This window comes from Etheostoma spectabile, chromosome 15, assembly GCF_008692095.1.
Source record: "Etheostoma spectabile isolate EspeVRDwgs_2016 chromosome 15, UIUC_Espe_1.0, whole genome shotgun sequence".
Classification (NCBI taxonomy): Eukaryota; Metazoa; Chordata; class Actinopteri; order Perciformes; family Percidae; genus Etheostoma; species Etheostoma spectabile.
In genome coordinates, this window is record NC_045747.1 from 6,172,185 (window position 1) to 6,187,322 (window position 15,138).

The 15,138-nt window shown below is 40.6% G+C and overlaps 2 protein-coding genes across 6 annotated transcripts in view; one reads left to right on the forward strand and one right to left on the reverse strand.

Moving 5' to 3' along the window:
* sgsm3 (small G protein signaling modulator 3) overlaps positions 1–4,376 on the forward strand; it is a 14,551-nt gene extending 10,175 nt beyond the window's left edge. For 3 of the 4 annotated variants that reach the window (XM_032538158.1, XM_032538161.1, XM_032538159.1), the window contains 7 exons: positions 28–180; positions 306–376; positions 662–710; positions 926–1,011; positions 1,177–1,299; positions 1,666–1,726; positions 2,769–4,376. In XM_032538158.1, coding sequence (XP_032394049.1) covers positions 28–180; positions 306–376; positions 662–710; positions 926–1,011; positions 1,177–1,299; positions 1,666–1,726; positions 2,769–2,852 — 627 coding nt within the window. In that variant the 3' untranslated portion in view covers positions 2,853–4,376. Of the gene's footprint in view, positions 1–27; positions 181–305; positions 377–661; positions 711–925; positions 1,012–1,176; positions 1,300–1,665; positions 1,727–1,837; positions 1,971–2,768 lie in introns of those variants that run through there. The other variant, XM_032538162.1, reaches the window with a different exon arrangement.
* gtpbp1 (GTP binding protein 1) lies at positions 4,365–13,436 on the reverse strand. 2 transcript variants are annotated; one of them, XM_032538163.1, is made up of 14 exons: positions 13,031–13,436; positions 11,280–11,391; positions 10,952–11,132; positions 10,568–10,751; positions 9,416–9,580; positions 8,537–8,660; positions 8,242–8,356; positions 8,012–8,156; positions 7,674–7,856; positions 7,256–7,391; positions 6,662–6,840; positions 5,938–6,102; positions 5,624–5,674; positions 4,365–5,373 (listed from the first exon to the last, which is right to left on the reverse strand). In XM_032538163.1, exons 1-14 carry the CDS (start codon positions 13,229–13,231, stop codon positions 5,257–5,259), a joined length of 2,058 nt encoding a protein of 685 aa, XP_032394054.1. In that variant the 5' UTR covers positions 13,232–13,436; the 3' UTR covers positions 4,365–5,256. The 2 variants fall into 2 exon arrangements, with proteins under 2 accessions (XP_032394054.1, XP_032394055.1); XM_032538164.1 differs by lacking the exon at positions 5,624–5,674.
* Positions 13,437–15,138: the final 1,702 nt, after the last annotated feature.

Genomic DNA, 15,138 nt, shown 5'->3' on the forward strand with positions numbered 1-15,138 from the left:
TTTTTTTCCTTTTGTGTCTGTCCCCAGTACTCATTAGCAGGGGATGATTCTGTGACCGAGGCAGTGACAGACGTGGCCAGGGGCACACTGTGTCCGGCCCTAAAGGCCATCTTTCAGCACGGTCTCAAGAAGTCATCTATACTGGGAGGGCCTTGCCACCCTTGGTTATTTATAGAAGAGGTCAGAGAGCTTTGTTGATTTTGTTTCGTTGTTGGGAAGCCAAACAGTGTTCATCTACACACTGCCAATCTTCGTGTGGGTAAAGTATCCCTTTAATTATTCTTTGTCTTCTTGTTTTTTCTCAGGCGGCCAGTAGAGAGGTAGAGAGGGACTTCAACTCTGTCTACTCCAGACTGGTTCTGTGTAAAACCTACAGGTAAAACCATTGTTGGGTCTTCATTTGTTTTGGCAAACTTTACACACAAAACACAACCATTTAAAATGCCTGTGGTTGGTTATATTTACATGTCAGTGTTCTGAGCACTCAATCATCCAAACAAGAAGGTCTCAAGAGACTTGGATAGTAACAAACCTGATTTAAAAACAAACAAACTTGGGATCAGAAACAAATAACATGTTTACTGTCCTTAAGAACTGAAATGTGTTTTGGCAGCGGAATAAGGAATCCACTGTCAACTTGTTCTCTTCTGGTATTTTCCAGGTTAGATGAAGACGGGAAAGTACTAACACCAGAAGAGCTGTTATACAGAGTAAGTATTAATTTACTCAATGTGTAAATAAAAAATTATGTTTACTTAGTGTGCAGCTTGAAGAATAAAGTGAAGTTGATTGAAAGTTGACTATATATATATATATATAAAAACTGTGTCATAGCTACTCTTTTTTTGCAACAAATTTATTCACTGGTAGTCTTAAGGAATGAATGTTTGTAGGCAGTGCATGAGCGCCCTTTGTCTCTTCCCAGGCGGTGCAGTCAGTCAACATGAGCCACGATACAGCACACGCTCAGATGGATGTCAAATTTAGGTCACTTGTCTGCGTCGGCCTAAAGTGAGTTCTTAAAATTAATACACATGTAAAGAATTGAAATCATCACTGTCACTCTGTACATTGTAACAGAGAGCACAAGCTTAAAAATGTGCAAATCCACAAATTATGAGTTGGCATGCACACCCTCAGTAACCCTTGGTTCTTAATATGTGTCTGTCCCACCAGTGAGCAGGTGCTGCACCTATGGTTGGAGGTGTTGTGCTCTAGCATGGCTGCTGTAGAGAAATGGTATCATCCATGGTCATTCCTTCGCAGTCCTGGATGGGTACAGATCAAGTGTGAGCTCAGGTAAGAAACACTTAACTTTAAAACTACAGCCTGCTTTGATTCTATATATTTGGGATTTAGAGAATATTAAAATCTCAAACCATTTAAAGTTGTTGACTGTGGACACTTTGAGCAGACAAACCACGAATAGGATAAGCTGCCGACAAACTCAGTACTGAATTACTGAAGTTGGCTGGCATTGATAAGTGCACTGTATCACCACTATCTTCCACATTTACCACACATAATCCGGTAATTTGAAAATATCAGTGAATATCTATCTAAAAATGGGTTTTTGAACAAAAATTAAACACAAAGGAATTTGTGTATCAAAAAGTTCACATAATGACCCATGAAACAATGACTAGTCTACTGTTGCCTCTTCAGGGTCCTATCAAAGTTCGCCTTCAGCCTTTCCCAAGATTGTGAACTACCTGACAAGAAAGAGGTAAGCCAAGGAGATTACCTCAGCATCCCCATGTAGAGCAGTAGTAAGTCTTATTATTCAAAGACAACAGTATTCGGGGGAACAAAATTTTATGACTTTATGCTGTTTCAGAAGTCCACTATTCTGAAAGCCGAAGTTATCGATGTGCTGGTTCAGCATCACCTCTTTAGTTGGGACCTCTAGGTAACATGTCACATACAAGACTGTAGATGCTTTAGTATAGTCATTAGTCCCTAGTTTACTTAAGTGGTTTGCATATGTTTACACACCCATGCTAAAGTTGACTAAAAAGAGGAATAGAAAGAAAAAAAAAATCTTTTGGAAATTGATCTTAATGCCTTAAATTTAAAAAAGCAGAAAAAGTCCAATGTTTAAGGGCGCCAGTTTTCTTTGTGAATGAATACTTTATCATGAATAAATAAATAAATGTTCTTCATTAAAGTACAGGGGGCATAAGTATACACACCCCTATGTTAAATTCCCATACAGGCAGATTTTCATTTTTAAAGGCCAGTTATTTCATGGATCCAGGATACTATGCATTCTGGTAAAGTTCCCCTGGCCTTTGGAAGTTAAAGAGCCCCACATCTTCACATACCCTTCCCCATACCTATATAATGACATGGTGTTATTTCAGTTAGCCTAATGGCTCGTTTGATTTGCATTGAGAGGTCTTCTGGAAAGTTCCCCATGCCAATTGTGAGATATGGTGAATTTCCAAAAGATTTTTTTTTTTTTTTTTTTTAATTCCCCTTTTCAGTCAACTTTAGCATGGGTGTGTAAATTTATGCAAGCCACTGTATATGCAGATTACCCCATCCCACAAATCAACTTGTTGTGTATATTTGTCCTCATCACACTAGTGTACGTACCCTTTTTTTTTTTTTTTTTTCTTTTTTTTTCATTTGATATTTTAAAAGCAGGCTTTGCATCATCTTAAGCTGCATTCTTTAAAATTGGTCTAATAATTAAACTGCCCTCTCTGGTGTAGTGTTGATTTTGTTGTAGATAAAAGTGTTTCACATTTCTCTCCTTTTTCCAGGAGAAGGAGCAGAGACCACTGAAAGAGGGAGTGCAGGATATGTTGGTGAAACATCATCTCTTCAGCTGGGACATTGATGGCTAGACACACAGCAAAACACGGCTGAATCCTACTGTGTCCTGCGTTTTTGTGTATATTTGATGTCTCTTCATCTGTTTCTTACAGACTTTCAATTCTAAATTAGACACCATTGTCTGCTACAGTAAATGACTACTTCAAAGACTGTCACCTTTCAGCATTGGACAAAGGTTGACCAGTTTGTATGTGCTGAAGCATGTGTGCTTTAAGGTGCATACTGTTAATTCAGACCTATTGTAGGTTGCACTACATGGTAATAACTACATATACTAAAAAAACTGTAGTACAGAATAGTCTGTACTTATTGGACTGGAGCACTCAGTGTGTCCAAACACTAAGTATTTCTTCAGCACTCGCTGCTCTGGCAATTCAGCTTTTCATAGCTGAGTGTATGTGTATGTGCAAGAGTGAGACATTTGCTCAATTCTCTTGCATCAGCTGTGTGCTTGTAAAATACACCAGCATGTCATTCCCAAGACAAACACTGGGCCTTTTAACTTGGTCCGAAATGCCACAATACCCCGTAAATTCCCAAATATTAAGACCAAAACAGAACATTCCTAAACATGGAGCTGTGAAGTAAACTATTTTTGAGAGGATTACCTCACTATCATGAATTCCACAAAATATTTCATTAAATACTAATGTTGCACATGCCAAGGAAAGCCTTTTCAAAATTGTAATACAAGACTGAGTATGTGTGCTACCTTAACAGTGGTAGTGAACAGCAATGCACTTGTATGACAATAAACTTTTTTTGTGTTACAATATATAGTAAATACATGTTGCATATAATTTGTAATGTTTTGTATATAAAGTAAACCTATTTTGCTTGTCACTAAATGTGTCCCTGTAGGTTAAAGCAATTCAACATAGGACTTATCATTCTTACTTATTTCCAAACCAACCTTTAGTTCTGACTTACAGCTGCACATACATCAGAAAACAGGGAGGTGTATGTTTAATTTATTCAAATTGTTGGCCCTTCTTGATAATGGTAGACTGTAAAGTAGGGACTTGAGGTTTATATGACAATTCAAGTTATGAGAAGTGTTTTTGTTCAAAATATATACATATACAGTAGTTTTTATTTTCTAGTTTTTGGATACTTTGCTAATAGCAAATATTTTTTTGTATTGTTTTTTTTTTTATTCCTGCCAAGCTAATTAGATCTTGCAGATGTTGCGCTTGAAATTTCTGTGACTTAGTGTTAATTGTAACTTCCCCGTGTGCAGACCTTTCACAATTGTAGCTATTTTAGCCTGTGTAAATCCCATATTGATTATTAAACCTTTACAATCAGAAAACACAAGAGTACTCTGCTTCCTGGTGTCTACTTAAAGAAGATCCAGCCTGCAGTTGCCACTTTCCATCTATAACACATGGAACTGATAGGACTACACAACCCTCTTAAGCTTAAATGAGGTAAACATTGAAACTGTTTTGCTCTAACAAACAAAATGCATAGTATTAAGATGTTGTCATTTGAGAAAAATGCACATAGAAAAATAAACACCGTTTAAAAGTTCAGTAAAGCCTGTTTATTAATGGTCAGTTTTTTAGCCGCAAAGTGTTTAAAATGTCACATGTTAACAGCAACAGGCCATAACGCATGGGGTAGTAGAGTTACAAGTAGCACTGCAATTACTGCATGTCTTATAATCATGAGCAACTTTGCTTGACAAGCTATTGTGCTGTATTTGTTTGTATTGCCACTGTTTGTATAAGGATTGTAACACGGCCGACACTGGAAGCATGATAGATACTGCTGAATCTAAGCATGCAAGTGGGAGTGGGTTGAACGATTGATGACCATCAGTGAACCTTCTGCATGTATGCCAAATAAATAACTGACAATTAGAAAATGTAACTGCTTATTTCCATATGTCTAGAATTTAAAATCAAATCAAAGTATAAATAGTACATGAATTATTTTTCATTGCAAATATACAGGGAATGCATGGGGAAAGTTTCATATTGGTACAGGACCTTTGTTTTCAGTTTAGCCTCCCTCCTTTGTCAGTGATGTTGAGCCAGAGGACTGAATTGTAGATTTCATAGACACATAAAATATGAATCAAATTAAATAAATCATCATCCTGAGTGAGGCTAACCTAAAAAAAACACACTTCTTTTCATCACCAAAACAATTCGAAATAGTAAAGGCAGCTGATGTTAAAATGCATTAAAGGGTGTATGCCTTTTGGTTTGGGACATACCCCTTTGTGTTCCCTTTTGAAAAAAAACAACTATATGACCTGGTGCAAAAAGGCAAGGAGTGATAAGACTGAGGAGAGTGTCTTGCTCCAAACATCTGTCCTTTATGGTTTGTGGAATGAGAGCACTTAGTGGAGTGATAGCAGAGAGAGGGGTGGGGGGTGGGAGGGGTTACGAGGGACAAGAGGGTGGTTCAGGAGCCTCCTATTCCTGATGAGGAGGGAACTGCTGTGGAGTTGGTGCTGCTGTTCTGGCCTTTTCCTTTGTGCCTCTGGCCACCCCTTCTTCTTCCACCTCCTCCAGACTTTGGCTGCAAGGGAGAGAAAACCAAAATACTTGATACTGTAAGGCACCTCCAAACCTCCAAGTGCATTTGTAGTTGTTATGAAAAGTGGTAATATTAGGCAAGATATGAAAAGTACACGAGTGGAAAACATTGTTTCCTGAAAATATTTCGAGAAACAAGATCAACAGGTTATGAGCTGAACCATCTTGCTTACACTATCTTCCCTTTTCAGGTTCTCCACTATTCTTGTTCTTCTTGAATTGAACAATTTTACCTTGTTCTCTTTGTTGCCCTCCTTTATCTTTGGGTCTTCATCTCCCTCTCCCTTTAGGAAGCCAGCCACGCAAGCAAAGGAGGGGGATAGAGTATGCAGGAGTGATGTTGGCATGACACCGTTAAAAGTTTAGGATGAAAGCCGAAGCAACAAATGGGAGGAGGACACAGAGTAAGTAACAAGTTACATAAGAGCAGCAATGTTAGGGCAAGTACTCAGTAAAAAGGCAGCAAATCCAATGAAACACAAGAAGATCACTACCACACTAAAGAAAAAACACCTCATATAGTAACATTTTTATTGACTTGTCTCACCGGTTGTGTCACGTTTGGGATGTTTGCTGACTGTGCTATCGTTGCTACATCATCACTGGTTGCCGTGGTGCCGTCCTCTTTTCTCAGCGGTGCCTTCTTTGTAGACTGCATTTTGATTTGTGGAGGTTTGGAATTTGACGGTAGATTATTGGTGGATTGCAAAAGCTGAAAATAATGTGAGATAGTATTTGAGGCAAGTTATTTTTTTTTTTTTATCTGCTACTCATGACTTAAAAAGAAAATCTAATGAAGATCTCAGCCTATCTAGATAGGATTTGTTCTAGGATTTGTCTCTATCTAGGATATGTTTCACAGGGGAGAAGGTAAATATCACAAATGTGTTTATTTAAATCCTTTACTACAATTATTAGACGATAACTTCTACAAATGTTTTTTTTTTTTCTTTTAGACAAGGAAATCGTTTTTCTTCTTGTCTTATACCTACTCTTAAATGCCTAATGAAAACGTGTGGTCATAGTAGTCTGTGCAAATTGTAATTCTTAGAATTCACTATTTTCTGCTCTTACCCTATGGGAATTGGCCATCAGCATTACAGATACAAATTTCCATTTCATAATTCAGGCTTTTGGCACTGGCACACCATTGTAATGGGAAAAATACTGTACACATCTTTGAACTTTGATTTTGCCAGTATTGTGACTCATTGTGTTAGTCATTTCTCAGTGTAAGCACAAGTCCTTGATCTTCCAGAAGGCTGCGTTACCTTGGTGATGGTGCCTACAGCCTTGGTGCGTCCCTCCCTGAACACCAGCCTCTGGTCACAGTGCAGGTACTCCGGGGTTTTGATGAAGCGGAAGTGGACTGAAGCCTTGTCCCCTGTCCGTAAGCAGTCTTTGTTCATAGACAAGATGGTGGCTGTCTGCCTTATGCTGCCACAGTGGACTGAGTGGTGGGTGAGGACAGAAAGGTGATTGGATAGAGGAAAAGAAAAAGAGATGAGAGAAAATTAGTTCATGAGTATTACAAAGGCAACAGGGAGTCACTAAAAGACGCGCATGCACTTATTGTTACTGTAAGTCTGTCTGTGAAAGCGTTATTTGTCAGTGGTGAGACACCGCGCTGTACTTCCATCAAACATAATCACCGTGTACAACTCTAGAGAAAATTATGTGGTACAAGTTGTCCATGACTTCAACAAAGCAGCGTTTAAACAATATTAAATACTATTTGGAAAGTTGGCTACAAATCTTCAAGGCACTCAAATGTGCAGTCGATAACATAAAGTTGCTGCGGAAACCCACAGTACATGCACTTTTGTTCCAACTCCTTGACATTTTTCCGCATCATTGTTACCCACCCATGGCCTGGTATCTGGGGGATATCGTGGTGGGATGATGCAGTACCAGGATCTCAGCCTCAAACTCCCAAGTGGCCTGTGGGCACAGCCTTGGGGAAACCATCACCATGCCTTTCCTTATGGACGAACGCTTGATCTTTACAAAGAGGTAAAGATGACAGAACACTGTTGTCATCAGTTCTCTAGATCATATCTCAAAATTAGATCTATTAGACCAGTGGAGCGTGATAAGAAAGATGGAAGAAATGAGGGTTAGAAATGAGGGTTAGAGCCACACATGTGTCCATGGGGATACAGAACCTTCCCCAAAAACACAAATACTGGACACGGTTTGAGCAGCCAGTTAATGAATTCATCATGACATGCAGTCCCAAACTTTCCCCCTAGAGGCTGCTGTGGGAGATTTTTCTCCTCCTACCTTTTTGAGAGCAAATGAGGCAGTCTGGCCACCTCTAACCTCCTTCACGGGCATTCTTTTGCGGTGGATTGATTTGACGGCAATGGGAATAAAGCTGCCTAAGGGGTCCGGCCCTAGTAGCATTGTATCATTCAGACGTATGAGTCCACGTAAAGTAGTTCCTGATACTACTGTTCCCACTCCCTGAGACATAAACAGAACACAAGCAGGGGTTTAGATAGCATTTGCTAGGTGCTGTTCTGTATGATGTGTGTGGTTTGTACCTGTAGCATGATATACCTCACTTATATAATGCGCACAGTGAAATGCATTTAGTGATATGTCACTGGTCAGAGTACCGGTACAGAGTAGGTGTCGTCTATCTGAAACTCAGCGGGCTGGTCATCACGGTAGGAGGTCCTGGAGGAGAGCAGGTTGAGAAACATCTTGAGCAGGTCCATGTTCTCTCCGGTCACATTGGAGATCTGAAAGATGGGACACATCCTGGGGGGACAAAACACACACACACACGGGTTACAGAGGATCATCTTCATTCCTACTCTGAATGTGGCTGGGACGGACTTTGTACCTCTCCGAACTGAAGTTCGACGCTGTGACTATGACGTTGTCCTTGTTCTGTACCAGGACAGGGATCTTCCTACAACCGGGGGACTTCAGTAACCTCTGGAGCAGCTTCAATGTCTCTGTTGTGAGCAAAGCAAGACCGCAAGAATTATAGCACTAAGCCTGATATCAATACATGGTGTAGGAAAAGATAACCGCATACCGACACATACTTATTAAGTTCTTCCTATTGTTACATTGTGTTTTCAAATGTAAGTGAGAAATATAGTTAGTTATAAAAGGGACTCCTCAGGACTGACCTTGCAGGATGTTGGCTGGACACATGTCTATCTTGGTTACCACTACAAACACAGGCACATTCAGGGCCAGGGCAAGGCCCAGGTGCTCTTTGGTCATCCCTACAATACCTGCATTACTGCCCACCTGGCGAGGCAGGGAGAGAGAAAAATCTTTGTCTATATTTTGATAAAAGAAACAGGGGAAAAAAGCATTTGTTGTACATTTGGACACTAACAATCATTTCACATTTGGGTAAGCTTTAAAACTGGTTTAATTCAGTTTGAATGTTTCACTACATGTGTATGGATAGACATGAATAAATATAGATAAAAACAATACACGCAGGCAGACATTGAGTTTTTTTAAATACAGTATAAGGCACCCATTAGAGCTGTGACGAGACACTCAGCTCATGAGACGGGACGAGACAAGACGAGATGGGGGTTACTAATTTACAGAAAACTTCAATCAAGAAATATGATGAATATGATAAAATAGTCTTTACTCAGAGAACTAAGGTTACAACGTAACGCGACAGAAACACAAGATACTAAACCTGATAAAGCCCTTTAAACCTGTAATTGTTTGTCCTCTGCCACTAGCAGATAAATTCGTAAACTCTAACTTGAAGTACCAAAATTGATTTAAAAGAAAAACATTACTGTAGTTGTTAGGGGGGCTGAGATGAAGACCTAAAAAAGGGTCTAAATCCGCCCATGATTACAAGACACACCAGGTAAGACACCATCTACTGGCTGCTGCTCTGCATTTGTCACCAATATCACAAGACAATTTTTACCTCAAAGAAGAAGTCTCGTCGCATTTTAATCTCCTTGGACGAGTCACACCTCTAGCACCCATTCACCAGCATAATGCCAATGCCCCCCCCCCCTTCTCACCATGAGCATGCAGAAGTCAGGCAGGTGTCCGGTCATCCCAAACACGGTGGTCTTGAGGTATTTCTCATGGCCAGCCAGGTCAATAAAGGTTATCACCTTGGAGGACTTCTCACAGATTTTGGTCCAGTCCAGGCTTCCTCCATGACTATCTGGTTTGTTCACCACCTATTGGCATTGTTAAATCCACATCATTCAGCACCATACAGTAAGGATGTTGCCATTTCCCATCACTCTCGTGGTTGTTGCCAGTTTGTGAGGGAGGCTGCCAAGTACTATAACATGTTGTTGTCTAAATCAGTGGTTCTCAACCTGGGGGTTGAAACCCCCTAGGGGCTTGCAAGATAATTTCAGGGGGTCGCCAAATGGTTGGGGAGGAAAAAAATGACATATTTTAGGCCAGGGAATGTTTTTTTACAATAATCTGTTAAAGTTTGGTACATTTTATGTGTTATATTCAGGACTTCATTTGTAAATCATGAAAAAACACAGAAAGGGTGCTGTGGGTCAGGGGATAAAAAAAGTCACGAACACATCAAAAATACCCAGAGCCTGGAGCACATTGAACAAGGCTTGGTGCTAGCTGCTAAAACGTAAACCCTCATTAAACAAAGCATTATTTGTTTACATGTATTAATCAGCGCATTCACAAAATTCACTCAAAATCAGCATGGGGAGGCGCGTTAAAACAGCTGTTTACACCGGTTTGCAGCTCTTTTTCTCGTCGTCGTGGGGGTTGCGAACACCAGCCTCATTATTCTGGGGGTGTCGCAACTCAAAACGGTTGAGAACCACTGGTGTAAATAACTGGTACGGAGTACTGGTAAATAGCCCCTGAGCAAGAGTACCTAAACTCCAACTATTAATACATTATGGTGCCATACATGGTACATTAGCTGGTGCACTGGGATCACTCTACATTCACTTCTGTTTTCTGGAAGCCATCCTCTGCCTTCCCATGCCTCTGCTCTGCACTTCTTGTTCAGATAAACCTGCTTCACTTCTCAAGGTACTGTCTATATTTTCTTCAGAATATCAATGCATTTGAAAACCTCGTTGTGTGGCAAAAAATTCAATTATTTAAACTATAATTCTAATGCTTTAACAGCTATTCTTTCATAAGCTTCCCTGCTCTGCCACTTCCCCACCCCTCACCTGTCCCTCCTGGTCAAACCCCAGGATATCGTTGCCCACACTGCTGGTCCTGCCACTCTCCATCTCATGTTTGTGCCTGAAGAGCTTTTGGCGGGCAAAGCCCCTGCCATTGTCCAGCTCTCCGTGCGTTAACACACCCAGCAGAGTACTCTTACCAGCATCCACGTTACCCACGACTGCAACCCTGAAGGATAGAGGAATATCAAAATGTCACTGAAACTGTACAAGGTAGGCATAACATTCTGACATGACGTTTCATTAAAGAAAGTGAAACCAATCTAGTGCAAATAGAAAGTAACTATCATCATTGCCCAGGTATTGTGAGTGGGATCTATTTCTGGATAGCAACCATGACCTTATTTATTCGGATCTCTGACCACTGACCTGACCTCCAGGAAGTCCAGCTCACCCACACGCCGGCGGATCAGATAGTCGCGTACCAAACCGGCAGCCTCACTGCGCTCCCGGAGCGTGATAAGGTCAGCATCCACTTGCTCACACATGGAGCGCACTGTAGCTGCTGAGGCCTCCATATCCTTCTCATCCAGGCCCCAGTCCCCACCATCTACGGCAGAGAGGACAGAGGAGGGAGAAGAACAAGAGCTAAGTACACAATAAAACAAGCAGACTCTACGATTTTTCCAGGTTTTGTAAACTGCTTTGGTACAGACTGACTGAAAAATTGGAGGAAATGTGTTTGTGTTTTTCCCACCTGAGCCCATTCCAACCACATAGATGGTTTCTCCGCATCCCTCTTCCATCCTGTCCCGTAGCTGGCGAAGTAACGAGTCATACTGCTCTCCATTTGGGCTAACAAGTGCCAGCTATTGGGTTTGTTCATGCAGGTGAAAAGAAGAAAACAGAGAGAAAATGAACTGTTGTTGGAGCTATGACCCTGGCTGGGTGGTTGTTATACAATACATGTATAAGCAAAGCAATTCCTTTTGCCAATGAGTTATAATCTGTGACAGTTGTTAACTATTCAAAAATTGGTGGTGATTGCCCAAGGTGTGGTTGCTTTCAAGAGAGACAGTGACTGCATGTTAGTAAGCAAGTAAGCATCACTCTGGATATTTTTCCCTCAGTTCAAACTCTTTCATAACTCTTTTCAATTCTTATATGTAGAAAGTAAACCTAGAGGGAATAGCAAGTTCAATAGGTCCTCTCCACACACAAACAAAGCTCTCTCTCGTCCAAATGAAACACCTCATTGTTACATGTGAACACACTATTATTGGGCAGGTGGGAAGGCATCAAACATCTTGAGATACCTTAACCGGGCTGAGAACAAAGCGCAACCATGCTTTTATTTGCTCTTAAGTCTCCCACTTATAAAATAGAGTCTCCTATAAATTGTCCTCCCTATATCCTTCCCTTTGGTGGATACAGGGGCCAGATGAGGCTTTAGTCCCATGGAAGTTTGCAATCAGCACCTTCACCTTGCTAATGTTCAGCTGCAGGTGGATCAGTTAGCACCACCCGACACAGTCATCCACCAAACCTCTGTCTTCCTGTTGTCCACCTAACAATTGTAGAGTCCAACAACTTCTGCAGGTGGCATGACTCTATGCCCCTTTGTGTGACGTCATGTTGTTTTTTACCCCCCGCACGCCCCCAACATAGCACAAGTAAGCTTTGTATTTCACAATTATTGTTTTCTTCAAATCATTTATCGATAGATCGTGACATGTCCGACCGCACGTGAAGGCAGCTTCATTTTACAGAGAAAGACAACTAAAAGAGACGAAGGGACTGCTTTGTGCTGGAGCTTGTTGCTGGAAACAGCTGTTACCCAAACTTCTGGGCAGTTAAGTGCTTTTGTTTTGTTTTTTTACCCTCGTAGTTTTTAAAACGTTCTTGTGACAGAGATATATACCGTCAGGCACGCAGGGTGACGTCAGGTTACGGTCCAGCAGGCTCACCTGTTTCCTGACTATTATATTGTTGCCCTCCTGTATTTCATCCGATTTCATCAGCCTGTGTGTTTGTGATGAGGTTACCATTACATGTCAAGTCAATAATGGTGTGTGACAAACCACAAACCTTGTTTGACAACGCATTTTTTTTATGTTGCTGTGCCTTGCTTTAGACAGTATCACCAGACTTGGTTTCTAGACACGTGTAACTTAGTAGAATCATGGTGCAATGTGCTTCGACTGATAACAAAACAACACATGTTAACGTTAACGTTATGCGCTGATAGCATCGGATGGGGCTAGCCTAAGCCACAAACTAGCTATTTTATTTAACGTCAGCAAAAGCAATGCCCTGCCTCTGTCGTGGTCTGGTATATTTTTTGGTGCTATAGTTATAACGTTAGTTAACGTTACAGTATGGAGCATAATGTTTGTTATAACGTTACACAGATATATTGTAAACGTGCATGTAATAAACACATACTTTTCATTCATTCGTTCCCAGGAGAAGCTACATAGTGCCATAATATCAAGGGCCTTTCTTTACCTTGTTGGTGAAGTCAACCCCACGGCCCTCGGGCTCGCCATTGATCATGTCCCCGTCCTCAAAACACTCGTCGTCGGCCTCGTCCCCGCATTCTCCCCGGTCTGGCGCAAATATACTCGCGGGGACTAAAGCATCAGCCAGCGGTATGGAGCATGGGCTGAAACCCGGCTCATGTGCCGCGGCTATTGATGCCATTTCCATGCCAGCCTTGCAGTAATGTTAATAAATTTCAAGCTGTCCCAGTTGTTGTGATGACGGTTGGTGGGCTACTACGGAACGGTAACTTACCGCAAGCTCTAAACACCGTCGTAGACTGCAGCTACGCTACAGATATGGTACGTTAGCCAAAATGGATCACCTCTCTTTTGCTAACATTACAATCACGTGCGGCTCAATTATATGCTGTCAGCTAGCACTGAATTCATTTAAAAACACAATTGTCTCCAGCTATATTAAGGAAGGTGTGGGTGTGTACGTGTCTTTTCCTATTCACCAATGGTATTAAAGTCAATGTGAATATATTAGCAGTGGGCCAATAGCATACGAGAGGGTTGTTCATATGATTATAAGGTGGACCCGCCCCTCACAGAGCAGCAGGGCTGGAGCCTGGTCATGTTTTTCTTATGGTGTAATCACAGTGTAATACTATAGGCCAACTGTAATGACAATTAAAAAAAGATGCTGTCATGCTCTTTTGGTTTAATTAATTTTCAACTCATTTAAAGTTTGCTATCGTTATCCTAAAATAAATTTGTTAATGTGAAATATTCCCCCACCTGGCCCTGTAGAAGTTAGTTCTGACAAAATGACCAGCCAAGTTTCATAAAGCCTATTTAAGAATGGTTTGACATAAATTGATAACTAAAACGAGTAAGGTTTTTTTAAATCAAAATCAGTAAAAATGACATAGCCTAATCACCTTGCAATATAGCAAGGATGCCTATATGGGAAATAAGAAAGAAAACAGCATAGGCTGTGGACTTCTTTTGATTTACTTAAAGTAGCTAAAGACCTGTCAAGCAGGTAAGAGTTTCACAATGATGTAAATATGTATGAGAGTGACAGCAATCAGGTTTGTGTTTGAAGGGTCAAATTACACATTACAGTAGTATTTCATTTCTCATAAACATATTACACAGCGTTGCATCAGGGAGGCAGTCATTCACTTTTGGCTCCTGTCAATTTCATTGGTTTGTGTTTGCTATTATTCATGTGACATCACACCTTTGGCACAATGAGACGAATCATGATATTTTTCGGTAACATCATCAATTTATTTTCAAATATGTACATAATAATATAATAAATATAATAATACCATCATAACCAGGTTTTCCAGAGACATCTCTGTCCCATTTATTTTAATAGTAAAATAATAAAGTCACTGCAAGTACCATTCACATGTAAAGCCGATAGTTGTCGGACACTGTGCCTTCCAGAATGCAATAGGTCAATCAGTTAGAGAATAATGCAATCCATTTGTATTCAAACACACAGTATAAAATACATATGTGCCCATGTCTCTCCCCCACAACTTAAACCCCACTTCTACATTTGGCTGCTTTTAAGGTCATACTGGGGGAATATTTGAATTATTATAAATAAGTAATGTTTTTGTCAAAATGAGTGACAAAGGAAATAATTCAGAAATTGTTTACTTTTCAGTTAATGAAATTTCATCCTCCTTCATCATCAACATTGCTCTACAGATTTAAAAAACATTTGGTCACAAAAAAAACATTGCTTGAACATTGATTGAAGTAGATCATCTCCAAAAGGGTGGTGACTGAAAAGCACACTCCTTGATCTCCATGAGCACAATTTACAACTTAATATTTATTGTTTACCATATCTAAAGTAAAGGAAGTGAATTGCTGCTGACAGACCTCTGCTGAGGACACTAAATGTGATACTTTATTTCAACTGACAGATATGAAGGATATCCTAAACAGACAGCAAGACTACTTAAGTGATCTATGGCTGTGGTTCTCTAAGTGGGGTCCTTGAAGGGGTACCAGGGAGTTCCCAACAAAAAGGGGAATAAATAATTTTCACTATAATGGGGTGGCGGTTGCTCAGCCCGTAGGGAGTTTGGTTGGGAATTGGAG